Source organism: Lytechinus variegatus, chromosome 13 (genome assembly GCF_018143015.1).
Source record: "Lytechinus variegatus isolate NC3 chromosome 13, Lvar_3.0, whole genome shotgun sequence".
In the NCBI taxonomy this organism is placed as follows: domain Eukaryota; kingdom Metazoa; phylum Echinodermata; class Echinoidea; order Temnopleuroida; family Toxopneustidae; genus Lytechinus; species Lytechinus variegatus.
The window spans coordinates 24687228-24711226 of NC_054752.1; the positions used below are offsets into that span (position 1 = coordinate 24687228).

The 23999-nt window shown below is 36.0% G+C and overlaps 1 protein-coding gene across 2 annotated transcripts; it reads right to left on the reverse strand.

The window, feature by feature from the left end:
- Positions 1-1449: 1449 nt before the first annotated feature.
- Positions 1450-23790, reverse strand: LOC121426350 (transmembrane ascorbate-dependent reductase CYB561-like). Of its 2 annotated transcripts, none has more exons than XM_041622625.1 (5): positions 23575-23790; positions 10586-10888; positions 9635-9837; positions 8343-8497; positions 1450-5405 (listed from the first exon to the last, which is right to left on the reverse strand). In XM_041622625.1, the coding sequence occupies exons 2-5, from the start codon at positions 10761-10763 to the stop codon at positions 5171-5173; spliced, it is 771 nt and encodes a 256-aa protein (XP_041478559.1). In that variant the 5' UTR covers positions 10764-10888; positions 23575-23790; the 3' UTR covers positions 1450-5170. The 2 variants fall into 2 exon arrangements, with proteins under 2 accessions (XP_041478559.1, XP_041478561.1); XM_041622627.1 differs by lacking the exon at positions 23575-23790 and adding an exon at positions 12905-13146.
- Positions 23791-23999: the final 209 nt, after the last annotated feature.

Genomic DNA, 23999 nt, shown 5'->3' on the forward strand with positions numbered 1-23999 from the left:
GAAATATGGAGTTCTCTTTAAGGAATAGAAAATTGAAGATTGAAAAATATTCTTCCAAAGATTATTTGAATATATACGAAATATATTTAGAGACTTATAAACAACCAGAGAGCAATCGTGTCAACCTATACCATCGCTATAACCCTCTAAGTGAATTCAGCGTGTTTCGTGCGAGATATTGTGTTAGAAGTTCCTTGTGCAACTAATATGAAATCTGCCATGCATTTCACATGAGTGTAATCAATATTGAATATGTTAATCACTTAGTCACGGCGAATGATCACATGAAGGTTTATGCCTTAGTTACTCCAATGAAACAGACTCCAGTCCGACCAAAACTATTACGTTATTTGTAAGGGCAGATCACCGGTGAGTTTTGTATCGGTTTCAACGGTGTGAAATGCTTTCAGCATATTCATTTTAATAATAATAATAACGGTAAATAATAATAATCCGCTTTCAAATAGCGCTTAATACATCGCAACGACGTCTTTAAGGGCTTAACAGATATATTATTACCCCGGTCGTCGAATCCTCACAAGCCCGCATACAACGCATGTCTTTTTCCACTCCCTGGGGAGCATCCCAACAACAGTTCCACGACTTAATTGCTAGGCATACTACATAGGCTTTCGCATCCTACCGGGTACCTATTTAGCACCTGGGTGGGGAGTGAATTGACGCCTTGCCAAAGGACGCTAGGCCGCGGTGGGATTCGATCACGCGACCCTCTGATTGCAAGGGAAGAGTCAGAACCGCTGCACCACGACGCTTCCACCATTTTACCATTTTTCACCATTTACCATATCTCATGAAGGGCAATCAGACTGAAATATGTGTACTACCAGTAACATCGACTGATAGGGATCCGATTCAGACCCCCTCCCCCCAAAAAAAGATTGAAAAAACTTTTTTTTTATTTGTTCAAGAACAATTGGAAATAATGCCATCAGCTGTCAACATCTTTAATGCGTCTATCATCGTCAGAGTATAAGCGGGTCTTAAATAGGAAGCCCGCCTAAACAGATAGTTGATTTGAGTAAAAAAAAAACAGAAAGGTAAATGAGCATAACAAATATAGATGTGAAATAAGGATTGACTGATCCCCTAGCATGTTGAATTGCCAGGGTTATGAACGTTTGTGATTCAGTCATCGTCACATCTGAAAATTGAAAATATTCCATTTTTCATTCATAAGACACAAAAGAAAATTGATTGACAACATCGACTCTCTCGTATTCGCATGTCATGTTGTATAAATACTGTTATGTGAAACTTTAGAAATGTCATATTAGCTCTCTTATTTTGAACGATTTAGATCCAATTTGATGAAATTTTCGGTGTTTTGCTTGTTCCATTATCGTCTATTTTTACGTTTGTTTTCACAATCCCTAATGCTTCAAGACGAAGCAACGTTATTTCATAAACCACAACGGATACTCAACACTTGATAATGTTTAACTTTAATGTCGTTTTTATTTAGATTTTACTTCCAGCAATTACGAACGATACACCATATATTCTTACTGCTTTCTATACCAATATTTCGTAATACAAGACAAAAATTAGTTAAACTATTTAAGGCATGCATATAAAGTTTGTTTAATATTTTCTTAATAAAGTGCCTTAAAATACACTATGATCATTAAAACGAATTACAGTGCACTGTGGGAAATAATTAGGAGGGGTTTGTCACTGCATTCTTTGTTGAATTTATTAAATGCAATAGATACAAGACGTGTATCTTGTTATATTTCATTGTGTGTGGGTGTAATTAAGTTTTGTCAGATGTGTATGAATCAGACTTATTTATCCCTGGGACCGATCTTTAACGTTCCCAACCGAAAGACGTGACCAGGGCTCGAGCCGAAACCTCTGCATCAATTTGTAACTTCCCCACATACATGTAGTTTGAATTACAGGCGCACGCCAAAGCACCCATAGGGAATCTTAGTTTTTTATGTACCTGAATAAATTTGAATATAATCGTTAATTGGTTTAAATTAAATGGTATGTCGGTTCCATGTTTAAGGACCATTAAACTTTTTCTTCGAACGTTCGAATGGAAGGAATATGCTCGCGTGTTGAATACATGTATAAAAAGGCTTCAAACAGATATTTTGTATATCATTGATATTCTATGATTATTTTCTCCATTAGTTCTAGAATCATCTATAATACTCATGCCTACTATCACGGACTAAAATATCAAAATAATTTCCTCCCCTATTTATAAATAATTTAACCCGACATATATAATAAATATACACCTCGTGAAATAATTCATACAACGTTGTTACATTTATAGCACATAGGTTGGTTTAACGATTGATAAAAGAAAAATAGCACTTGATTGAATAATCAAAACGACAAAATTTAACACAATTCCAAGGTGTTTAAGTAACATGCTGGATAGCATATCTTTGAAGAAAAACAAAAAACGGAATAGATTCAATATACCGTATGAATATTCTTATTTACAGGAAATAACCGTACATTCAGAAGGGCAAGGTTTTAATAATGTTCTTTACTATAATTCAGAGTAAATCTAGGCTAAAATGTAGGCACACTTGTTTTAGTGTCGTGCACTTAATGATCTTGAGTAATTCCATACGTCACGGACAGACTATAAAAATAATGTCCAAATGTCACTGTCGATTTACTCAAAATTCACTTTTTTTAGAGATTGTGTCAGTTTATATTAATTTTGTTAAGATTGAACCACATGATTCAGAATTGATAATCATCAATTATCATCACTTATTATGCAATGGAAGAAACCAATATTTTCAGAATGAGAAATGAACAATAATTACGCCATTTCTCTAAAGCTCTAGGCTCATCACATTCACATTCAAGCTTTTATGATGTCTACCTTTTCCTAAGACTGATACGATAAAAAGAGAATACTATAAAACATGAGGACAAAACAAAACACAAACCTCAAATCATGATGATAATTGCATGAGGAATAATCTGCATAAACCTATATGCATAACGTAATATACCTGAACCTTCGAAGCATTGCAATGAAACATAATACATAGTGCAAATTTAAAAACGACCTAGGACCTGGGACATCAAGAAAGTAATTTAGAAATCGAATTCTGAAATTTAAATAAAAAGAGAATTTAACTAACAAATATTAATCCTAATGTTGCACATCCTGCCTCGTCTGATCATTAGTCATCATGATATTCGAACAACTCAAATCACTCTATCAGGCATATTGTAATCTACAGACATTTTATATAGTCAACAGCTAGAAACACTTCCATGACTACCATGATTATATACAACAAATTGATAAATTTTTTTTAGACGTGAAGTCAAACAATAAAATCACTTACCACATGAATACAAATTGAGGCGGCGGTGTGTGGAATTTATCGATTTTATTTGTCTCTTACACTCTGAAAACAAATCAGTCAAAAATGACTAGATGATAAGGTCAGTTGGATACAACTGCTATTTTAGTCATATTTGACTATTTTCTAGTCGAAACGTAGTTATTTTTACTATATAATTCAGAAATGTGACAAAACATATCATTCGCACCCAGCTGACCACTGGTCATTTGACCGAGTTGTGTGAAGAGTGTAGTCTTAGCCGGTCTTTAAAACTGTTTTCTTAAACACACCAATTAATTCAAATATTCACTGATCTTCATATGCTCTATCTCTTTAAAAAAATATGTCCTTGATGATTCTCGTCACTTACCGAAGATTGCCCGACATTGCGGCAAAGAAGATTATAAAGTAAACTTTCAGAATTTGGTGAATTTAGATTTCAGAGATACGCGAGTGGTCAGCTGATCTCTTATGAACTGTCCAATCCAAACAATATCTGAATACTGAATTAATATACATGTATTACTTTCATCAAATAATAACGAAGATCGCCTATTTGAATCACTTGATCATTTTTTAAGTTTTTACGAAAAGCTATTTATGACTCAAATACTTTTATTGTAGACCACTGTAACACAACAAATATTATAGCTGCTAGGTAAATAAGGGCAGTAGACGGACAACATTGATACATATTTGAAAATGGTGCAAGCACATTCTCACATGAGCTTTACCACTCCTTAGTTGTGAACCATTTTATGGTCCAGTGAAATTAAACGTAAAATGCAAGATTATGAATTATGTGAGTTAAACAAGAAACTCATAGGTTTTAATGGGTGAAAAATTATAACTGTACTAAGCCTAATTTTCGCTGTGACGGACGGCAAGATACTGACAAACTTAATACTGTAGATAAACGGGGGTAGAAAGCTGAAGGAGGTATCATTAAACATGATTTATCAAGTAGGGATGTTTTTAAGGAAATCCCATCCTTACTGGATTGAGTTAAGAGAGTAGAATCAGAGTGTGGAAAACCTTGGGGTTTTCAGATCTGATGAAAAATAACAGAATGATAAGAAATTACGAAAAAAAATAATTAATGAACGCTGGAAGTGATCATTAAACTTTTACAGTGATGAATTGATGAAAAGCATATAGTAGAGAAATGATAAGCTTAACTTTTTGATATAGGGTCTTTACTCAATATTTTGATTAAAAAAAGAAAAATGTTAAACATGTTTAATTTCGTATTGATTACTAGTAATAAAAATCTATTATGCAAGGGAGAGGTTTTATTAAAAATAACTTTAATAATTTACGTTCAGAATTTCATCAAAACAAAGAGGTATGAAAGAAGATGTAAGAAAAACATAAGTGAGCTGATAATATGGATGATGTTATCCACTCACTTACTTACATATGGTGAACAAACTTTGTTTTTATGGTGGCACTACGGCGGGGGGGGGCAAAGTGATGCCCCGTGATTTTTCAAGTACCACAAAAAGTATAGACACAAAGAAAAAGGAGATCATCAAAAGAGAGATATGGTTAGAAAGCAACCCAGTTCACATAATTTTTTTTAATGTCAGCTATAACACTCTAGCCAATGTTGCCCCCCCCCGAACATACAGAATAATGTTATGCCTATCATGCAAAGTAGGCCTAATGTGACCAATTTTTTAGACAGTGTGGGCAAGATGTTAATAGCAATACAAAGAACTCAGAAAATTAGTTGTTCTCCGCACGAGAAACTCAGTGTACAACGAAGCAAAACATGCGCCATAAACACAAATCAAATCGAAGCGCGGTCTTTGTCTAATCTACTTCGCCTCCTCGGCTTCGGGGACTTGGTCGGTGGACTGGAACTGTCTCATGGCTGCTGATGACGCCAGGGGCATGGTCTCTTCGTTGGGTTGTTGTTCTCGGAGATATTTGGGATGGGTAACGAGGAAGCCAACGATGAGGGCGAAGATCAAAATGAAGAAGGCTAAGAAGTTCCCCACGTAGGCTCCGTTCGGGCGAGAGGCGTACTTCTCATTACCGTCCGTTCCAGAGCTAGGTTCGAAATCAACACAAAATAGAGGTTTTAGACATCACCCACGGATCACTGTCACACTTGGAGCAAATTAAAGGTGCAATTTTGCCCCTTTTCTGAAAGGTGGAATTTTGCACCTCTCTTGAAGGATTTGAGGTGCAATTCTGCCTCTTGTTGAAGCTAATTTGTATCTTTCAGAGAAGTGCAAAGTTGCACCTTTTCAAAGAGGTGCAAAGTTGCACCTCAATGGTGCGCAACGGCGTGACATTGGTCTGCACTTAAGGCCCCCATCTCACTAGGATGGCGATCATGGCGACCATGGCGATCTGTCTAAATCCCGCAAAGCGTAGCAGAATCGTCCTCGAATTCTATTTTTAGCCCGCGAGGCGATTGCACTGCAACTTCACTGCGACGGACCTGCGCTGAAGGCGATGGTAATACGCTGATAGTACGACGCTGCCACTCTCTTGCTACGATTTGAGGCAGATATGATGCGCTGCTACTGCGATCAAAGCGACCTTACAACGAGGCTCATACGCTAATTAGGACCTCGGTACGGTGGTGCTACGAATGGAGCGATTGTGTTACGTTTCTGATGGGCTCTTGAAACGATTTCGAGCAATCGGCATATTAATCGCGGCACGTGAGACATTTTTCAGTCGATTGCCAACCTCCGGCCAAGATATGGATGTCCAGAATTTGGTTGGACTTATACATCTTAGCATTATACAACAACATCAGTTAGAAGTGGAATACAAGGACCTGATACGAGGACAGGAGGAGGAGGCCAAAAAGATACTGGGTCCGATCCTGGCTCTCACTTAAGTCATAATATACAATATCTAGTAAATTTCATTCCGAAAGGATGTCGATGAGCCTAATATAGTTAATATGAGGGTTCATAAAAGAGCATAAAAATCTTTGATATTCTGTTTATTTTCAGTTTTCCACAAAAGTTTGTCACTCAAAATTGTTAGGTAAATTCCTTTCAAATGTTCTTACAAGAAGTAGTCCACTGATGTGAGAGCACTCATAAAGGAAGGGGGGCACAATGCAAGAATCCCCATAAAGTGTGCTTTCCTAATCAATACATCAGAAATCGAATAATTAACAAAATTATAATATTGTCTGTCACTGTAGTTAGAATTCATTCTATTTTTAAAGCATAGTCAATTCATATATTTTTGCGGAGGTAACCTATTTAGTCATCAAGCCTCCTGTAACCCCTCTTCCTCCTCCACCACCACCCTAACCTCTTGTTCTTCTCTTGGACCGCCGGCATAACAGCTTGGGCAGCTTCCCCTTTTTGGTCCTTTTTCTGGGAGGTATATTTGAAAACGTCGTGGTGTCGCCTTGTAATCTGTTGAAAATATGATAATCCGCCACCATCGGCACGGTATTTTATAGCAGCGCGGACGGTCGCTGCTCAATCGCTGCTCAGTCATCAGCGGCGCAGCAAAAGCGCAACGCGAATGCCTGCAGCGGGCTGAGAACGTGTGCCACATGCCACCCAAAGGGAAAGCGTCGCGGTGGAAACGGTGTGAAGCGTGTCGAGCGCAAGGCAGTCGCCTTGTAAACGGAAGCAGCGTAGCAGAATCGTCATTGGGAACGGGCCTGAAAACACGGGCGATCGGTGCCGTTTTTAATGCGCTTCTACTACGCTTTATGCGTTGGAGCTCCGTTACAGCTACGAATATGTCGTTTGTAATACGCTCTTGACTCGATTGTGATGCGCTTTAGCACCTCCGCGATCTCGCTACGTAAGTTTTGAACATGTTCAAAATTTTGTGGCGACCAGGAAGATGGTGGCGATCCTTGCCGCTTCAGAAAAGATCAAGGTACGACGGAGAAGATTGAAAAGATCAAGCCACGTTCAAGCTGCGATATACCACGCTTTGTCGATTTTTGACGATCGCAGCGGAATCGCCATCTAGTGAGATGGGGGTATAAAAGTTGCAAGGTTGAACTTATTTTTCTTAGTCTCACGGTAGGTGTTTCATGAAACGTTGGTAACTTACGAACGTCCTTACCTGCTAGTCTTCGGCCCCAAATCAACATAATTTCGTTGTTTTTGCTATCAATATATTTTAGGTATTTATTTTTCTTTTCAGTTTCAGCTAGATAATCAGGGTGGCCTCATCGGTTTTATAAACTGCTGTCTATGAGGGCACTGAGGATCATACTGCAAATCTATTCTTCATTCTCCCCAAATTACTTGTCAAAGATTGAATTTTCATCCTGATGATTATTCTAATCCTTGTTTGAAGCTATAGAGGTATAGAAGTCCAATCAAAACTGAAGAAAAAAAACCCCGACAATAGGCCTAATTCATCAGTATCCTTTATCATTTCAAAATGTCGTTTCTGTGTAGGTGATAAAAAAACTGAAATTAGCCCAAACCAAGTAAGTTAAATATCTGCAGGATTCCTCTAAACAACATTCCCGACAACCCCAAAACTCTCTCAAAGCAAAACAGCTAATCTGTGGAGTGTTTCATGAAAGAGCTTGTCAGACGTTTCATCGACAAGTTCTGTTTAAGCCGACAGTTCCAATCAAAATCAAGGAAAGGTGCCAGATCTGACAATCTATGAAACGATCCAATGTCCCAAATCACAATCCTTTCGGAGTGATACTAGGGATTAATCCTTCTGAGGTGAGATAACCTTCTGTTGGGAGTGGATTTTATCCTTTTTGGAGTGGAATTTTCTAAAAAGATGCACACTGTTCTCTCCAGAAAGAGCTACTATACAATCTCTAGGAATGTAAAGTTTGATCCAAAGAGATTCGCCCCCATTATCACTCATATATTGAAGTTTTAAACATAATAAGCAATTATTATATATTATAATAATTCATAAATAATGTCATCGCTAAAAATATGCATCATCTTCAAAGATATAATTTCAATATCAAAGTACTTTTCTGAATAAACGTAATTTCATGATCTTAAAACTTACTAAACGAAAAATAATTTCTCATTAATTCCAATAAGGGCAGCTGCTACAGCAGTAGCAAAGATGGCGACTCCGAAGTACCGGTGGATGGGAAGATATGATGCACGGAAATCCTCTCGTAGCTTCGGGAAGAAGAACGAGACAAAGCCAACGATCCACTGCAAAAATGACAAATAAATTGATTTTTAACATATTTGCCCATTTTATTCCAGAAAGTGCAAGTGAATTTTTTAAAATTTATCTCCATATAACAGTACCTTTTGTAAGTTCAAAATTAGCCCTTTTCTTCCTCCTAATACTGAAAGATCCACTAACTTTCTATTCATTTCCATACTTTGAAATATAAACATGGATATTACATGCATCAAAATCAATGATGAATTCATTATTTTACTAAATAGTTGTCAATTTGCATTTTCAAATGGTGTTGCCAATTCGGAGTGTGTAATTATAAGCTCAAGTTAAACGGCTTCAATTAAGGAACGGTCGGACACACACTAATCTAAGAATGATATCACTTTCCCCGGTCTATTTTCTCTTTTTTCCATCCGTAATTGCGAGCATGCAGGGTAATGAGAAACTGAAAATGACACTGTACCAATATTGTTTAAATTATTGTTATTCCGTTTAAAATCCGGGAAACCCTTGCCCAAAAGCTTTTAAAATTAATGATAAAATCCTGAAAACCGTATTTTAACATATCCCTAAATATGGATTGTGTCTGTTTCAGAATAAAAAAGGTCACAAATGAGAGAAAATCGAAGAAGTGTTTGATCTATTCTTTTTTTTTTTCAATTTCAGGGAAATATCATGAAGTATTGTAGTTATGTTTTTAATGGAAATATCATAAAGTCTTTCAGTTATGGGTACTCTGTTATATGCATTTATATAGCGCTATCTATCTGGAGATTGATTCTAGCTGCAGCGATTGTTTCCGGCGCTATGCGCCTTCAAGGAAATAATCCTGTCGGGTGCTCATTCACCTCGCGTCCTCGCCTGGGTTGAGTGCAAAACAATTTGGACCTATTTCTTGCTGATTGACATAACGGCATGACAGGAATTCGAACCCATGACTATATCTTTCAAATTCCGGAGAATTATCAACTGGGCCACAACGTTGGATTAAACACCGGATTTATCGCTTTAACAATATGATCCTTACCAATCAAAATGGTCTTCATTCTTAGGAATTGTTGGTATTTTTTTTTTACCAGATTGATATGAAAGCATGTGCAAGCAACCAAAGGAGCGAAGGCTTAAGGTCCTTTCCGAGGGAACACTTTATCTCCACTTACCTGAAGAGAGAATAGAATAAAAGCAGTCAGTCCAACCCAGCTATGCAACGAGTAAAGATGCGGGAAACCCATGGCGGTGTGGAAAGTAAAGACAGCTTTAAGTGCGATGCACGCACAAATCAAGGCAAGAGCTTGCATCAGAAGATGGATCACTTTCACAGCCGTCTTGTTCTCGGTTCGGAGGATACGGAACATCAGTATTGCTGAGTAAAAGAGAGAAACATTTCCACCAAATTAATCATACAATAAAGGTGACACGTTCATAACACTAAACGGTTTATGGAATATTGATACGAGTATATGACTGGTCAGACTGGGTTACGAAACTTGTCACATTATTACGAACTGTCAAGAAAAATAGTTGTGCCATGTGTGGGTGTGTGTATATTTATGTATGTATACACGCACACACGCACCCACACATTCAATACATAAACATACGGATCGGATTCGCCAGAGACACTAACCCGTGTCTGTGGTCTCGTGGTTAAGGCAATGGCGTTCTAGCTGATGGGGCCCGGGTTCGATTCCCGACAGAGACACTTTTCGGTGTCACCAATGCTTGCAAAGGGGTTATTAGTAGCTCTGGGGAACCTTGTTTTAAGCTACGCCTACCAGTGCTCTATTTAATAACTTCTTTCACAACATATTTTAATAAAAAGAGTTGCCAAGCGGTAGTGCATGTATGTATAATTTCTCATATATAATTAAAAGTGAATCAGTTGCTGTACTATAAGAATGGGAGGGAGCGGCACGTGTGACCTTAACCTCTTGCTTTTCAAGTACATGTAGTAAAAAGAAACAAGGAAAAGGGCACACAGAAAGGTGTATTAAAAATCGACAGTGCAACTCTGTGAAATCAATTCACAAAATAAAATCGCATTCAAAATAATCATCATGCCTTATCAAAATACATTATTGACGCCGCCCTGTAGACAATGGAACACTCACCATCTCCGTATAGGAATATAAACCCGAGGATCATGAGGAGTGGATGAAGATTGAATTCCTTCGATGTACCATCCCAGGCGAATCCACCGAGGGTGTGACCGGTCCAGAACCCCGCTAGGATCAGGATGATAACCGCTAGCGCTTGGGAGATACCCAGGAGAAGATAGAAGCAAAGCATGGTGGTGGGCGTGGCTGGAGGATGAGGAGGACCGTGGGCGTGGCTGGAAGGTGGTGATGGGCGGAGTCTAAGAGGTGGGCGCTTGGCAACCGGTAATGTTTGCTTCGTACTTTTCTTTTAATTGTCTGTAAATAAAAGAAAAAAATAAAGAGATAATTATCATTGGCAGGTTTTTTTACATGCTCGTTAAGAAGTGTCTCGGTACCAAAAACGACCTTCATTAGGTAATGAAAAAAAGCTGGATCCGCCCATGCTTCGTATAATACCATTCACTAAGTATACCGTGACACCCTCCTGATTCTCTTTTTTGTTATTATTTCCTCATAATTGCCAACATGGTAATTACTTTGGCAAATGAAAAAACGGGAAGACTTGGTCAGACCCTATATGCGCATGATGTCGGCGACCTAGTCACTTGGATAATGGCTGCAACTGATATGTTTATCATAGGACATCCATAATCAGGATAGCCCCTGGGCAAGCTTTTGATCAGTATTCGAAGCATCCATCTTGCACGAAAGGATATCTTAGAATCATAATGAAGGAAGGACGAGTCACTTCACACACTAATCTCTCCATGAGACTGAATAATGTAAATTCATGTATAGTATTGGAATGGAATGAAAAACCGATAGAGGCAGAGACTACTTCTGTCATTTGTCGATCTACATCTCTATTGGCAAATAGCGAACACAGAATTACTAAAAAGTAATATAAATGCAAATCAAGCGTAGGAATAAGCAGTTTTTGGATAAAGCATGCAGTCTTAATCTAATTTCGGTTATTAACTTGCCGAAGACAGGGAATGAGCGCACATTGTTGATATAATTATTTCGAACATGATTTTGAATGTGGATTAGCTATAATACGTAAAATCAGAAGGAGAATCTGGGTCGACAATAGGATCAACGAAAAGCATGTATTTATGAATCCTACAATGTTGGTTTAAAAAACAATCCCTATTCAGTTTGCATATAAATCTGTTTTAACCCAAAGTCGCTCGGTTCATATTTCAACCAACATTATTATAGGTTATGGTTTGAAAAAAAAAATTGAGTGTGTAACGGTTCGGTGATTAATGATACACTCTACGTTTTTAAACTTCCTGGTTGCTTGAGATTTTATGATATTCGATGATTTTTGGTTCTCTCTTTGTCTTAATCCCTCCCCCAATATTTTCGAAACATATTCAATGATATGTCCATACTTCCATAACTATATAAACATGCATGATACACACATCCAACAAGAACGTATCATCGTGTATAGTTGCTCAGTAAAATTGTTGAGGTATTAACATTTCACTAAGTGTAATGCATTAACGTTATATATTATGCTGTATTACTTCGAACTTTCAGTTGTTTCATTGTTTGTCAAACGCCAAGTCACTGCAGAAGACCAAACGTGATATTGTCATTACATAATTTATATTATCATATCAATCATGTCAATGAAATACATTAAAAAGGAATTAAAAACAATATCTTCTTTTCAGAGTGCCGAAGGGCATATGATTGAAGAAAGTAAACTTGCAATCTCATAAGGTCTGTTCTTCAGTTAAAATAATTTGAAGGTACCTTTTGACCTCGCCCTTGCTGAAGTGTTTGATGGATTGCTATTAAATTCTATTATGTCGACACGGATTGAAAAACGCTACTTGCCACTGCACTCTTAATTTTAAGACGATTATACTTGTACAAAAACTCAATATTTCAATGCTCACAGCCATTATACTGAAAGTGAAAACGAGACAATTTTGCCTAGCTTGTTTGCTTATTAATGCATGATCTGATAGACCTTATATTCACACAGTGTTTAGTAAATATAAATTGTAAATTCACTACTTTGAAGTATATAAAACAAAACTCCCTTTTTTATAAGGTTACAAAATTTATCTGTCGTACAATAGTGATCAAGACGTGAAACCATCCTCATGATTCTATCAAAACGTACCACCAGCATTTCAGAAGGCTTAAAGGTTTGGATTTCTATAAGAAATTTGGATAACGTGGAGAACAGGGAGTATACATATTTGGCATGTTGGTCACAAACGCGAGAGGTGTTGATGAGTGCATGCTTTGGAAACCAGCTCGTGAAAAGCAATTATGTATGGTCCCTGGATGGATAAACTGTTTACTCACCTACATGTACCTGTAAATTTTTACTTTCCCATCCGGTTCCACTGCTCATCAGGTTAAGATGACAATGAAAGATGATCGTTATAAATCAGATCCTATCAAGAGCATACGACACCTTTGCACAGATTTAGCTCACGAGAAAATAAACGACAGACACAAATTTTCTGGTCATGCTGGTAGACCTGTGCTCGGCTCACACTGCGGTTTTTGCAAAGCTTACAAAACCTGTAAATGCAGGGACGTTGTTACCACAGCGAGTGATTTAATAGGGTATTTATTCAATTCTTACACAAATCAAGAAGCTTTTCATCGCATTGGTAATATTCATTCATGGATGACGGCTCCAAGGTTTTTTTTTCCAAATCACACACCGAGTTAAGTTCGCAATAGCAGCGCGCAAACGTGTAACAATGTCCATGATGTAACAAACATGGTGAAAAATGCATTAATTTTGGGCCAATTAAAGATTACACAACAGAAGAAGTCTTTAAATCATACCCAACGCAATCCAAGTTAAAACAAAATCTCAAAAAGAGGGTTAGTGTATGAAGATAAAGCTGTTCGTACGTCCCAAGGAGATCCGCCGAACGGTTTTGAATTAAGGGAGGGGGTGGCCGAGTCGTATTAATGAGTGAATGGGGGGGGGGGGTGATAATGCAAAAACAAAATCACAATAAGAGGGCAATTTCTTACGTTTAAATTACCTCCCTCCCCGAACGCGTCTTTCACTATTCTACTTCGTTTCTGTCATTCTGTCATTTAGTGTGTGGTATACAATAAATGAAAATGAGTTTCACAAATTTCTTCAGTGCAATTTTACCGCATAATAAATAATTATTATCTCATCTGTTTAATTAAGGCCTATAAAACCATCTTTTTTGAAAAAAAATTATACACCCACTGCATCAGACAAAATATTACAAAAATAAATGTTAAAAAATAATTAAAATCCATTAATTGTTTAAACTAAGAAAAACTGAACAGCTCCAAACAATATCATTGGTGAAATGGCAGGTTAGGGCGATCCATTTTCCTACCCATGCAAAACCATCATACATTGGCCTAAATTTCCCACCTCCCTCCATAATTTTTTTCTTATATTTAAGTTTTTATTGAAATAAATCAAAACAATCACAATATTTACAAATGATTAGCATGATTGAAAATCATGAAATCATGAAACATTACAATAAAAAAGAGGCAGATATAAGATTATAATTATCTAAAAGTTTTCAAGAGGGAAGCGCCAACAAAAAAGACCGCCCTAAAGAAAAGGAGAACTGAGCCAAAATAAAGAAATCGGACTTTATAGAATAAGGACAAGCACTGAGCTGAAGGATCCCCCGCCCCAATTCTCTCTCTTCCCTCCATAATTCTCACTACCCCCCAACCCATTTCTCGACATTTATTCATTTTACGGCCTCTATATTATGTACCCCTTCGAAATATGGGTCGCCAATATCGTAATCCAAAACCCCCTTCTTGTATTGGTTATATGTCGACTCAATCCCTGTTTGTGGATATACCCCGTTCCTGACTCCACCCCATTCTATAATAGGTAACCTATTCCCAGACTTGATCACCCCATTTGTAATGGGTTACCCACTACCCGACTCGACCACATTCGATAAAGATTTACCTACTTCACGACTCCACCCTATTCTATAATGGTTTATCCACTTCCCGACTCCACCCTATTCTATAATGCTTTACCAACTTCCCGACTCGACCCCTTTCTATAATGGTTTAGCCACTTCCCGACTCTACCACATTCTACAGACTTATATCATGGGTTACCTATTTCCCGATTGCACCCCATCCTGTAATGGGCATTCATTCATTTATTGATTCCACTTTTAAAACAAATATCATAATATACTTAACAAATGTGTTCATAAACATTGTGTATCAATTATAAAATTAAGTATCTAACATAAGTTTTTAAGCATAAGGTACACTACAAAATGTAAAAAAAGTGAGGAGCCTAAATAAAAAGCAGAGCTTGTAGAAAATTAGGCTCCCAATGGGGGAAAAAATATAAGTTGTTACTTTGAGCGGACAAATGTGGAAACGGAATACATATTTATTACATAGATTGTTTTACACAAAATATATATCGAAAGGCATCAACTTACCAGAAAATGATGGAATAGAAAAAAAAAGAATAAAAATAAAAATAAAAATAGCAAAATAAAATGAAATTGAAAAACGACCAAAAAGACGGAGGGGGGTCAAGGGATATGAGAGTATTTAAAAAAGAAAGAATAGACAGTCGGGTGGTAATCAACCTCCCGACTACATCACATTCTAGAATAGGTTACCTATTTCCCGATTCTTATTCTGTAATGGGCTATCAACCTCCTGACTCCACGGCATTCTAGAATGGGTTACCCACTTCCCAGCTCTAACTCATTCTGATTATAAAAAAACACCCAGTTTTGTTTCTGTATGGGACCTGACTAGAGTGACTACAATCAGAGTGGAACATTTCAGAATTTGGGATGACGATCATGCCACGGTCCCACCGTCCAAGCGAAATCTTCTCCAGCTCTCTACCAGGTGTTATCATAGCATAGGTCGGTTAAGGAGTCAGCTTAAATAGTGTATCTGCATCATAAAATGGCCAGTAGGAGGGGGAAAACAAGGTAAGATGGAACACTGATTCTGCTATTGAATTCAATTCCACCGAGGACGTGGCGGGCTTTTCAGGAGGCTCAATCCATCAACCATAATCACATTTTTTGGCTGAGTGCTTCGATAGAGCGACAGTAATCACCATGCCTGAGGAAAAGGGGGAGCGGTCAAAGCCACGTACGATTTAAAAGGTCAATAATCATGTTTATAGATAATGTTATTCAGTTTCATAAACACGCATTTTTAACGGCGCAGAGTGGATCGGACAGTGGTTCAAAGAGGCTTGCATGAATGGAGGGAGACGATTTATAACAGTGACGGGAAAATACGTGTACAGGCCTATATCCGGCAATATCGAATCAGACGGATCAAATGTTCTGAGAGAATAAAATACACGGAGAAGTGGAAATATACACCAAGCCATATGAAAGAGAGGGTGAGAGACAGAGACCGCAAGATAGAGCGGGCGAGGAGATGCAGAGAAACAAATGTTTTTGCCTATTTTGCAAAAAAACACTGAAGTTTTAGATTGATGGGTTTTTTAACGGCGCATATGGGTATAATGCGTGTATGAGAAATGAATATATCAATATCATGATGTATCATGTAATAAGCAAGACTTAAAATACATTGTGTAAATCATTCTGCGAACACAGACAGGGAAGCAAACTGAAGATTAAAAATTATACACAGTTCCTCCATCTCCTTTTGTGTGAACTGTTTTTTTTTTAGTGATATGTTTTGGGGTTTGATAGTTTTATTTGTTAGAGTCAATGGCCTCCAAGTCCATTTCATGGTTGTGTGTGTGTGTGGGGTGCATGTGCGGTGCGTATGTGCATGAAGATGAGGGTGTATATGAATATGTTTTGTTTGTGGTATTTATAGACTTAATTTTGGCCCATTTCGGAGTAAGAACCATTATTTTTCTTGTCAACAAATAAAACAAATCCTTTAAAAAACGTCTGCAGTCCTGGACCCGTCTCATTATACAAGGTATATAAACCCGTCGCTATCAGAGAAGATTAATGCTTTGTGTAAGAAAATCCTTTCAGGGGATGTGCTTTTAATCAAAATTAACGTGTTTGCTTTCATCCGGTGCCCATCTCTATCCATCAATGACGCTGCTGGGCTTAAAGGTGCGTTACTACAATACACCTTTAAACAGTAACTAAACTTGTTCTGTTTAGGAGTGTATAACTGACGATTTCTTCTGACATGTTTCAGAGATAATTTAATGCTTAGGATTTATATTGCTTTAACCTTGGACGGATACTATTCAATTTCACTAGTTTCGAATGAAATATCATAATTGAACACGTGGAATGCTGGCAGTCTCACATGCTGGGTAAGCTTTTAGAGTGCAGTCATGTATTTTTTATAATACGTGTTAGACATTATATTAATGTTTTACACAATACTGAGGTATAATTCAGATTTTTGTTTTGTTAAAACAAAAATCCTACAGTTTGACTATTGTTTAAAGCTGATATCAGTTTGAACCCCAGATGTCTTTCGCCTAGTAACCTGAAATTACATTTATCCATTGGCTGTAATTTTACCACATTGTAAAATAATCACGGAATATGGACTTACTTTGAAACAATAAATATCTTAAAAATATTCACAATATGCCTGGGTGGCGTGTCATGGCCTGTGCGTGTGTGTGGGACAATATGAAAGAGGGACATGCAATTTGCATAAATAGGATAATTTAAATTGTAAAGGCTTTATATGTATAATGTTTGAAATTACCTGACTATTCCATTTTACCTGAGCACAAGACCAGAACCCGATCATTATTTCTCTGACACCATTCATTTTATTACGTCATATTAAACACGAAGTGCAAAATCAGTTCGCCAAGTTTTGAAAATATTGTGATACTATTTTTGCTGACAATAATGATGATGATGATGATAATAATAATAATAATGGGTTAAGATAGCTCAGATAAGTATATTAATTTGTAACTAAAAGATTAAAAACCTTGAACATCCACTTTATCATTACAAGGGTAAATGTTTAGTTTTATTAATTTACTGAAGGACTGTGATATTCCAATTATCAATCACTTCTCCCATTATTCTTATGATCATTCAATAAATGATTCAAGCAATTAGACAAAAATAGATGCTGTATTGCATAACACTAAAATGAATATAAAATGAATGAAAGAAATAATAAATAAATAAATAGATAAATTAATAACTAAGTAAATAATAAATAAATTAACATTTTAATGAATAAATAAATAGTTAAATTAATAAATGAATAAATATATAAATAAATTTAACGAATATAACTCAAGCAAACGAAAAAGTACACAACATTCGTTTCTACTCTTGATCACTAAATTGACTTTCTTCCATTACGGTTGGCCGACCATAGCTAATCAATACTAGACCAACCTAAGCAAATATGACATTTGAAAATGGCTGATAGCGATTTGGATGAGACGGTGCTTATTGAGCCATCACATGAAATCATTTCCTGCATTGGTCGTGTGTCTAAATATTAACATCAAATAGCTTTTCTATAGACGCAGCACTTGGCGAAGTGAGGCTACAAAAATTAAATTGGGTGAATAATCTATGACGCGTTATTAGTGAGATTACAAAGAGAGCGAGTAAACAAACAAAAATACTCATTACTTAATACGAGGACGTTTAAGGAAAATTATTTTCTAACATATTCCAATGGTTTATTAAAAAAGAGAGATTGATTTGTTTTCCTATATACATATAAACATCCATCCATTCATATCCTTCCATTATTTTGACAATATCTAAAAGGATAGGCGTAATTTCCTTGATGCAGAGCTATTACTTCTAAATAGAGTCGAGTATTCAGGCGTATTCGTCAGTTGCTGAAGTGGGGGGGGGGGGGTCAAGCTTACACATTATAACATTGGTTGTATCTGAATATAACCGGAGTATACACAACATACATGTACATTCAGGGGGCATTTTATCATACAACTTGTCTTCAATATCCATGATCTCCTTGCCTGTTTATTATTGTAATAAATTCAAAACACGGATTTGCCTTCAGCCTATTAACTCGACGAGGGAGTCTTCGTCCTTTGGCTCCTTACACACACACACTGCATCAAATATATTCATTTATTTTTCATTTATAAATTGCTTCTGATTGCATTCTGTGTGCTGATCCTAGTATACGCCTCTCCAAGGCCCCGTGGCATAAATATGGCAAAACTTAGATATTATTCATGCAGTTGGTTTGTACGATTGATCGCATTTAATGCTAAATGCAATCAGGCTTGAAATCCGATCTTTACTCTGATCAATCGGTAACTTGGCATATATATATATTTTATATGTGTGTGTGCGTGTGTGTGTTTTTTTTTTGGGGGGGTGCCTTACCCTTGCTGGCGATGTCTAACTGTCCAAATGGACAAATCAATCTTTATCTATTTCATTGAAAAAAACTATTAAATCGTTTTTGGATTTAAATTATTATTGCTGTGGTTTGTGCAATTAAAAAAATACATGCAATATGAATGTGTGCGATCATTTGATTTGATTTCATTTATTTTTTCTTTTGCATTCATAAAATTCGGATAAAGTACACTTTCCATTACGTAACAAACATGATATATCGGTAATTGATTTTGGTGTGAATAAAAAAGAAAAGAAATAAATAAAAAGTCATTCTAAACAAATATGATCTACTACCAACAAAGAAAATGTAACTTTTACAGTTTGCAAGAAAAGGATTGTCATTATAAGCAGATTGCTTGAAAAAAATGACAACCCCGGAATAAAACTCATTAAATTAATACATACATTTATAAAGCAGGATGGAAATGTTATTTTGTTCATAATTTTTATAATGATGAAGATGGAGATGAATGAGGATGATGGTGATAATGGTGAAAATGAAGGCCATGATGGAGATGGAGATGATGGTCATGGGAGAGGATTTGGTGATGATTAAATCACAGGAAAAGTGATTAAACAATTAACTGAAATACTGACAAAGAAAACTTACTTTAAATATTCCGATAATAACATGGATTTAACATTTGCCTTGGATGAGTAAAGAGGTGAACATTTTTTTATAGACTCTGGTAGAGGGTTCCATAAATCGGGACCGTGGTTTCTTATGGATCTCTGTGCAATGGGCAATATGGGGTTAATTAAGTGAAAACTTGAAGAGTTCCGTGTAGGCTATGAATGAATAGATTAAAACATGTGGAATGAAGATGGAATCACGTTATTTATGTACTTGAACATCAGCAGTAAATTTTGAAGTGAATTTATGTCAAATAGTGTTAGAGTCTTTAAGTTTATGGAAAAATGGGTTTGTGTGTGCTAAATACTGCGAATCAGTACAAATTCGAATAGCTTTTTTCTGTAATAAATATATTGTATTAATTTTAGTTTTTGCACAGGTTGCCCAAACTATATTGCAGTACGATATATAGGGTAAAATTGATGAATTGTATAGTGTAACAAGTTTAGTTTGTCGAATGTTTTTCAATTTATAAAGGACACCGACGTTTCTCGAGATTAGTCTATATGCAACGTATGTGTTCGTTCCAATTTAAATTTTCATCTACTATAACACCTACTTTTTTGTATCCTTTTTTCTTTTCAGAGGAGAATTTGTATGTTGGAAATAAATAAAGATTGTTTTCTTATTACACTTAAACCATATAGATAGTTTTGGCAATTCACGATTAATTGTATGTACTAAAGTTTTTAAACTATTATGTGAGCAAAAAAAAAATGTTTGTGTCATGTGCAGTGTTACATACGCCAAATCATTAATTCAGAAAACCAGCATTTGATAAGAAAGTCAGCAATGTTATTTTGTGCAGCCCTTCGCAGTAGAGGAATTCCAGAAAATCGATTACTAAGTTATTCATGCATATAAACATTTATTTTCTTCCATTTCAAAAAAATTCTACATTTTTTGTAATCAGTTTGACATAAAGAATATTAATGTATATGTTATTTCATACACGAATGCGTAAGATTTGATGTACCATACAAGGTAGGATATATCAAATATTTCATTTTCAAACCAATATTTATGATTCAGTCAAAGTGAACCTTTTTACTATCACATCCACTTTATACTACTCAATGGAAATACACAAGAAATGGTGACAAAATGACGTCGTTTGCTCTTATCAATCTGGGAAAATATAATAAGTTTTTAAATTTAGCAAGTAACTTTTGTAAATGTACATTCGATTTTGAGAAATGCTCGCCGTTCTTCCTTTTTTTTACTTATCCCTTCAAATCAACTCGATTTTATTGATAAAAGAATTATTTACAATCTTTTATCATACAGGCGAAAGAATAATTATCCGTAGATTTTATATCAATGCATGTTATTCTGAAGAACAAGCAGACAAATACTAAGACGTATGAAAATGTGAATTCTTCATCAGATTTATCTGACAAACTGACAGTATGATCTTGCATTATTTTGATAGAAATCTCATTAGGAACGGATTTAATGAATGCTGATATTATGTAGGGTGTATACAAAGTACATGTACTAGTGTATACGAGTACTCGGTCGTTACTAAAATAACTATAGCCATCTCGACTATAGCGTGTGCGTATGATGGTGTGTGTGTGCTGTGGGTATTCTACGTTTATTATTGAGAATACAGTTAAACCACAGCGGTCAGGGCCTATCATTATTGGGTCATCAATAGCTAATTTTCCAATCATCACATGAGTTTCCAATTAGAGGTACACAATGCTCAACTAATCAAATGACATGGACAAGGATTGGTTAGGTCTATCATAATCAAGCATGGATGAAGACGAAATTGTATATTGTCTTTTTTTTAAAATCATATTTATTTCTTCCTCAAATCACATGTAAAAATAAATATAACATGACATCATTAAAACATAATTGTTTCAAGTTGACGCATAAACCTTTTAACATGGTAAGAAAAGGAATATATATGAATTTCAAATGTAAACTTAGAATCAATCTGCTCACATTTCTTTAACAACTTATAATCTCGAAGGGATTGATACAGAACAGTATAGTGTCGATGATAAAGAAATAGTATCGAAATTATAAGAATACTCGATATTCTTTTTTTCTAATTTGACTGGCAAGATTCTTTGGTAACATACTGCTACCTTCACATTTTCGCATTTTTGTTCAGCAATATCTAGACCCCCCCCCAAAAAAAAAAAATTCTTGATGGGTCGCTTTGGACCATGGACCCTCCACAATTTCATGACCAAGAAAAAATAAGAAGACAAAAACTAAAAGGAAAATGTGGAAAATAAGGTATCTTTTTAATATGATGTTTAAAATCTATCACAAGATTATATTTCAGTGTTTAAAAGTAGCACATTCTGCTCGCTTGCTTCGCTCTTTCAGATTTTTTTTTAATAAAAAAAAAAAAATTATGACCCATACGCCATGTTTGGTCACCTCAATTTTTTCACTATACACTATTGATATCAGAAGAAAATGACATAAGTATATAGGTCTATCTTCATTTGTCAAGAAAACAAAGTCGGAAATCTAGTAAACAGAAACTCTGTTTCATTTGTTCCTTTTTGACCAGGAGTCATCGTACAAGCAGACTAAAACAGACAGTAAGATTAAAATTTGATAAACTCCTTCGTATACCCCTATTTCTACAAACTTCCAAAACATATGAACGCCTACAAAAAAAAATTTGTTAGGAAACATAAGAAAAACACCAGATTTTTACTTTTATTATAATTAGCTCTGATTGAATACTTTAATGAACAGAATGCAGATGCACTAATCTATAACAGCTTGACAGCTGAAAGATTTTCTTATCTAATGTTGATAATGATAAAAATAAAAATGATATTGACTCTATTAGTATTACTACTACTACCACTTCTACTACTTCTACTACTACTATTACTACGTCTGCTACTACTACTACTACTACTACTATTACTTGTACTACTCGTCCTCCTCCATGTACTACTACTATCACTAATACTACTTATACTTCTAATAGTAATACTACTTTTACTTCTACTAATTACAATGAAATTATAATAATAAAACAATTAGTTTCCATTACGATAATGATAACAATAATGGATATTGATGATAACAATTATGATAACAGCCCATTCATCGCGATCAAAGTGATAATTAAATTCTGCTTTTTAATCCCTATAAATTTTCAATAGCCTTAATAATAATTTCTTGAAGAGTTTTTACCTTGGTCTAATGGCGCGAATATAGCTTTAATTGCCCCCTCAATATACACTATTAGTCAGATACCAAATAGCCTTTTGCCCAGGAAATCAATTATTCATTCGCGATCCCGCGAGTCGGGCATATTCACACTTCGGCATATAAGCCTACAAACATTATATGCAATAAAGACAACCGATAAAATAAAAATTTGTTGACTCATATTTCATATTGACTTTCGGTCAGAATCATTTTTCTTATTGTAAGACAATGAAGAGGCTGCAGTAACAGTTCTATTTTGGCATCACAGTTAGCTCTAACCCCCTCTGAAAAGCACAAGGCGAGATTTAAGTGTGTACAAGACATGACCATGACTCACACGTGCATCTAATTTGTAATACTTATCCCCCAATGACAACAACAATGGAAAGGTTTACGCGGTAATTTACCATCTACCCAAGACAGTTTACCGATCACACACACACACGATATTGCTCAACGATCACACATGCAGCTGAGTCTGTCGCCTGTTCCATAACAGTGCTGTAGAGCAGCGATTGATATAAGAATAAAACGTTTAGATACCATGTTTTTCGAAATTATTGTGCCTATACATATATGTGTCCTTGATTTGGAAGTATAGTATCAGCAATCATTCTTTCATACCATCAAATGTTGATACGAGTTGGTCTACCATATGGCGCGTTAAAATCAAAAGCTCATCTCATTTCAGTTTTCGCCATGCACTCATTCAAATCAAGCACAGGTCATTGGATAGGGAAAGATACATCAAACAACATAATCGGTCAGAGGAATTAACAAAAGATAATTTGGTAATGATCGCTTACCTCTTTTATAGAGAGTTGTATTCTGGCGGGCTAATTCGTAAAGACTGGCATACACTACACACTGAAGAGATCATGGAACTCCACCCGCCGCCGTGATGCGTGTATGGCCTTATAATCGGATGTACGGAAACGAATGCACCGAGCTTGATCGCGTTTCACGCACCCAAAGCACACACGCATCTTTCATGAATGTAACGCATCTTAATGCCCGCCAATCTCTTTGTGCATTAGTGGTATCGCCCATAATTTTCGAGCCCGCAGGCGCCGGGCATTGGGAGATTCATAACTCGTTATGCTTGCATTGTGCATTTTCTTCAATACCTGCAGTGCTGCACGTCGATTCGTTTGCCCCGTGAACATTTTCCAGATTTTCTGGGAGGTTAATTTATTGGTCTTAGGCAAATCAACAGAGATGTTTTAGTTAT

What these genes read in the sequence shown, in the direction of transcription:
- LOC121426350 (XM_041622625.1), bottom strand. Translation starts at nt 10,763, where the DNA reads ATGCTTTGCTTCTATCTTCTCCTGGGTATCTCCCAAGCGCTAGCGGTT. An exon ending in TTATTCTATTCTCTCTTCAG is followed by an intron (nt 8,498 to 9,634) that starts GTAAGTGGAGAT and finishes TCATTTTTGCAG; the next exon opens with TGGATCGTTGGCTTTGTCTC. An exon ending in GAGAAATTATTTTTCGTTTA is followed by an intron (nt 5,406 to 8,342) that starts GTAAGTTTTAAG and finishes TTTCGAACCTAG; the next exon opens with CTCTGGAACGGACGGTAATG.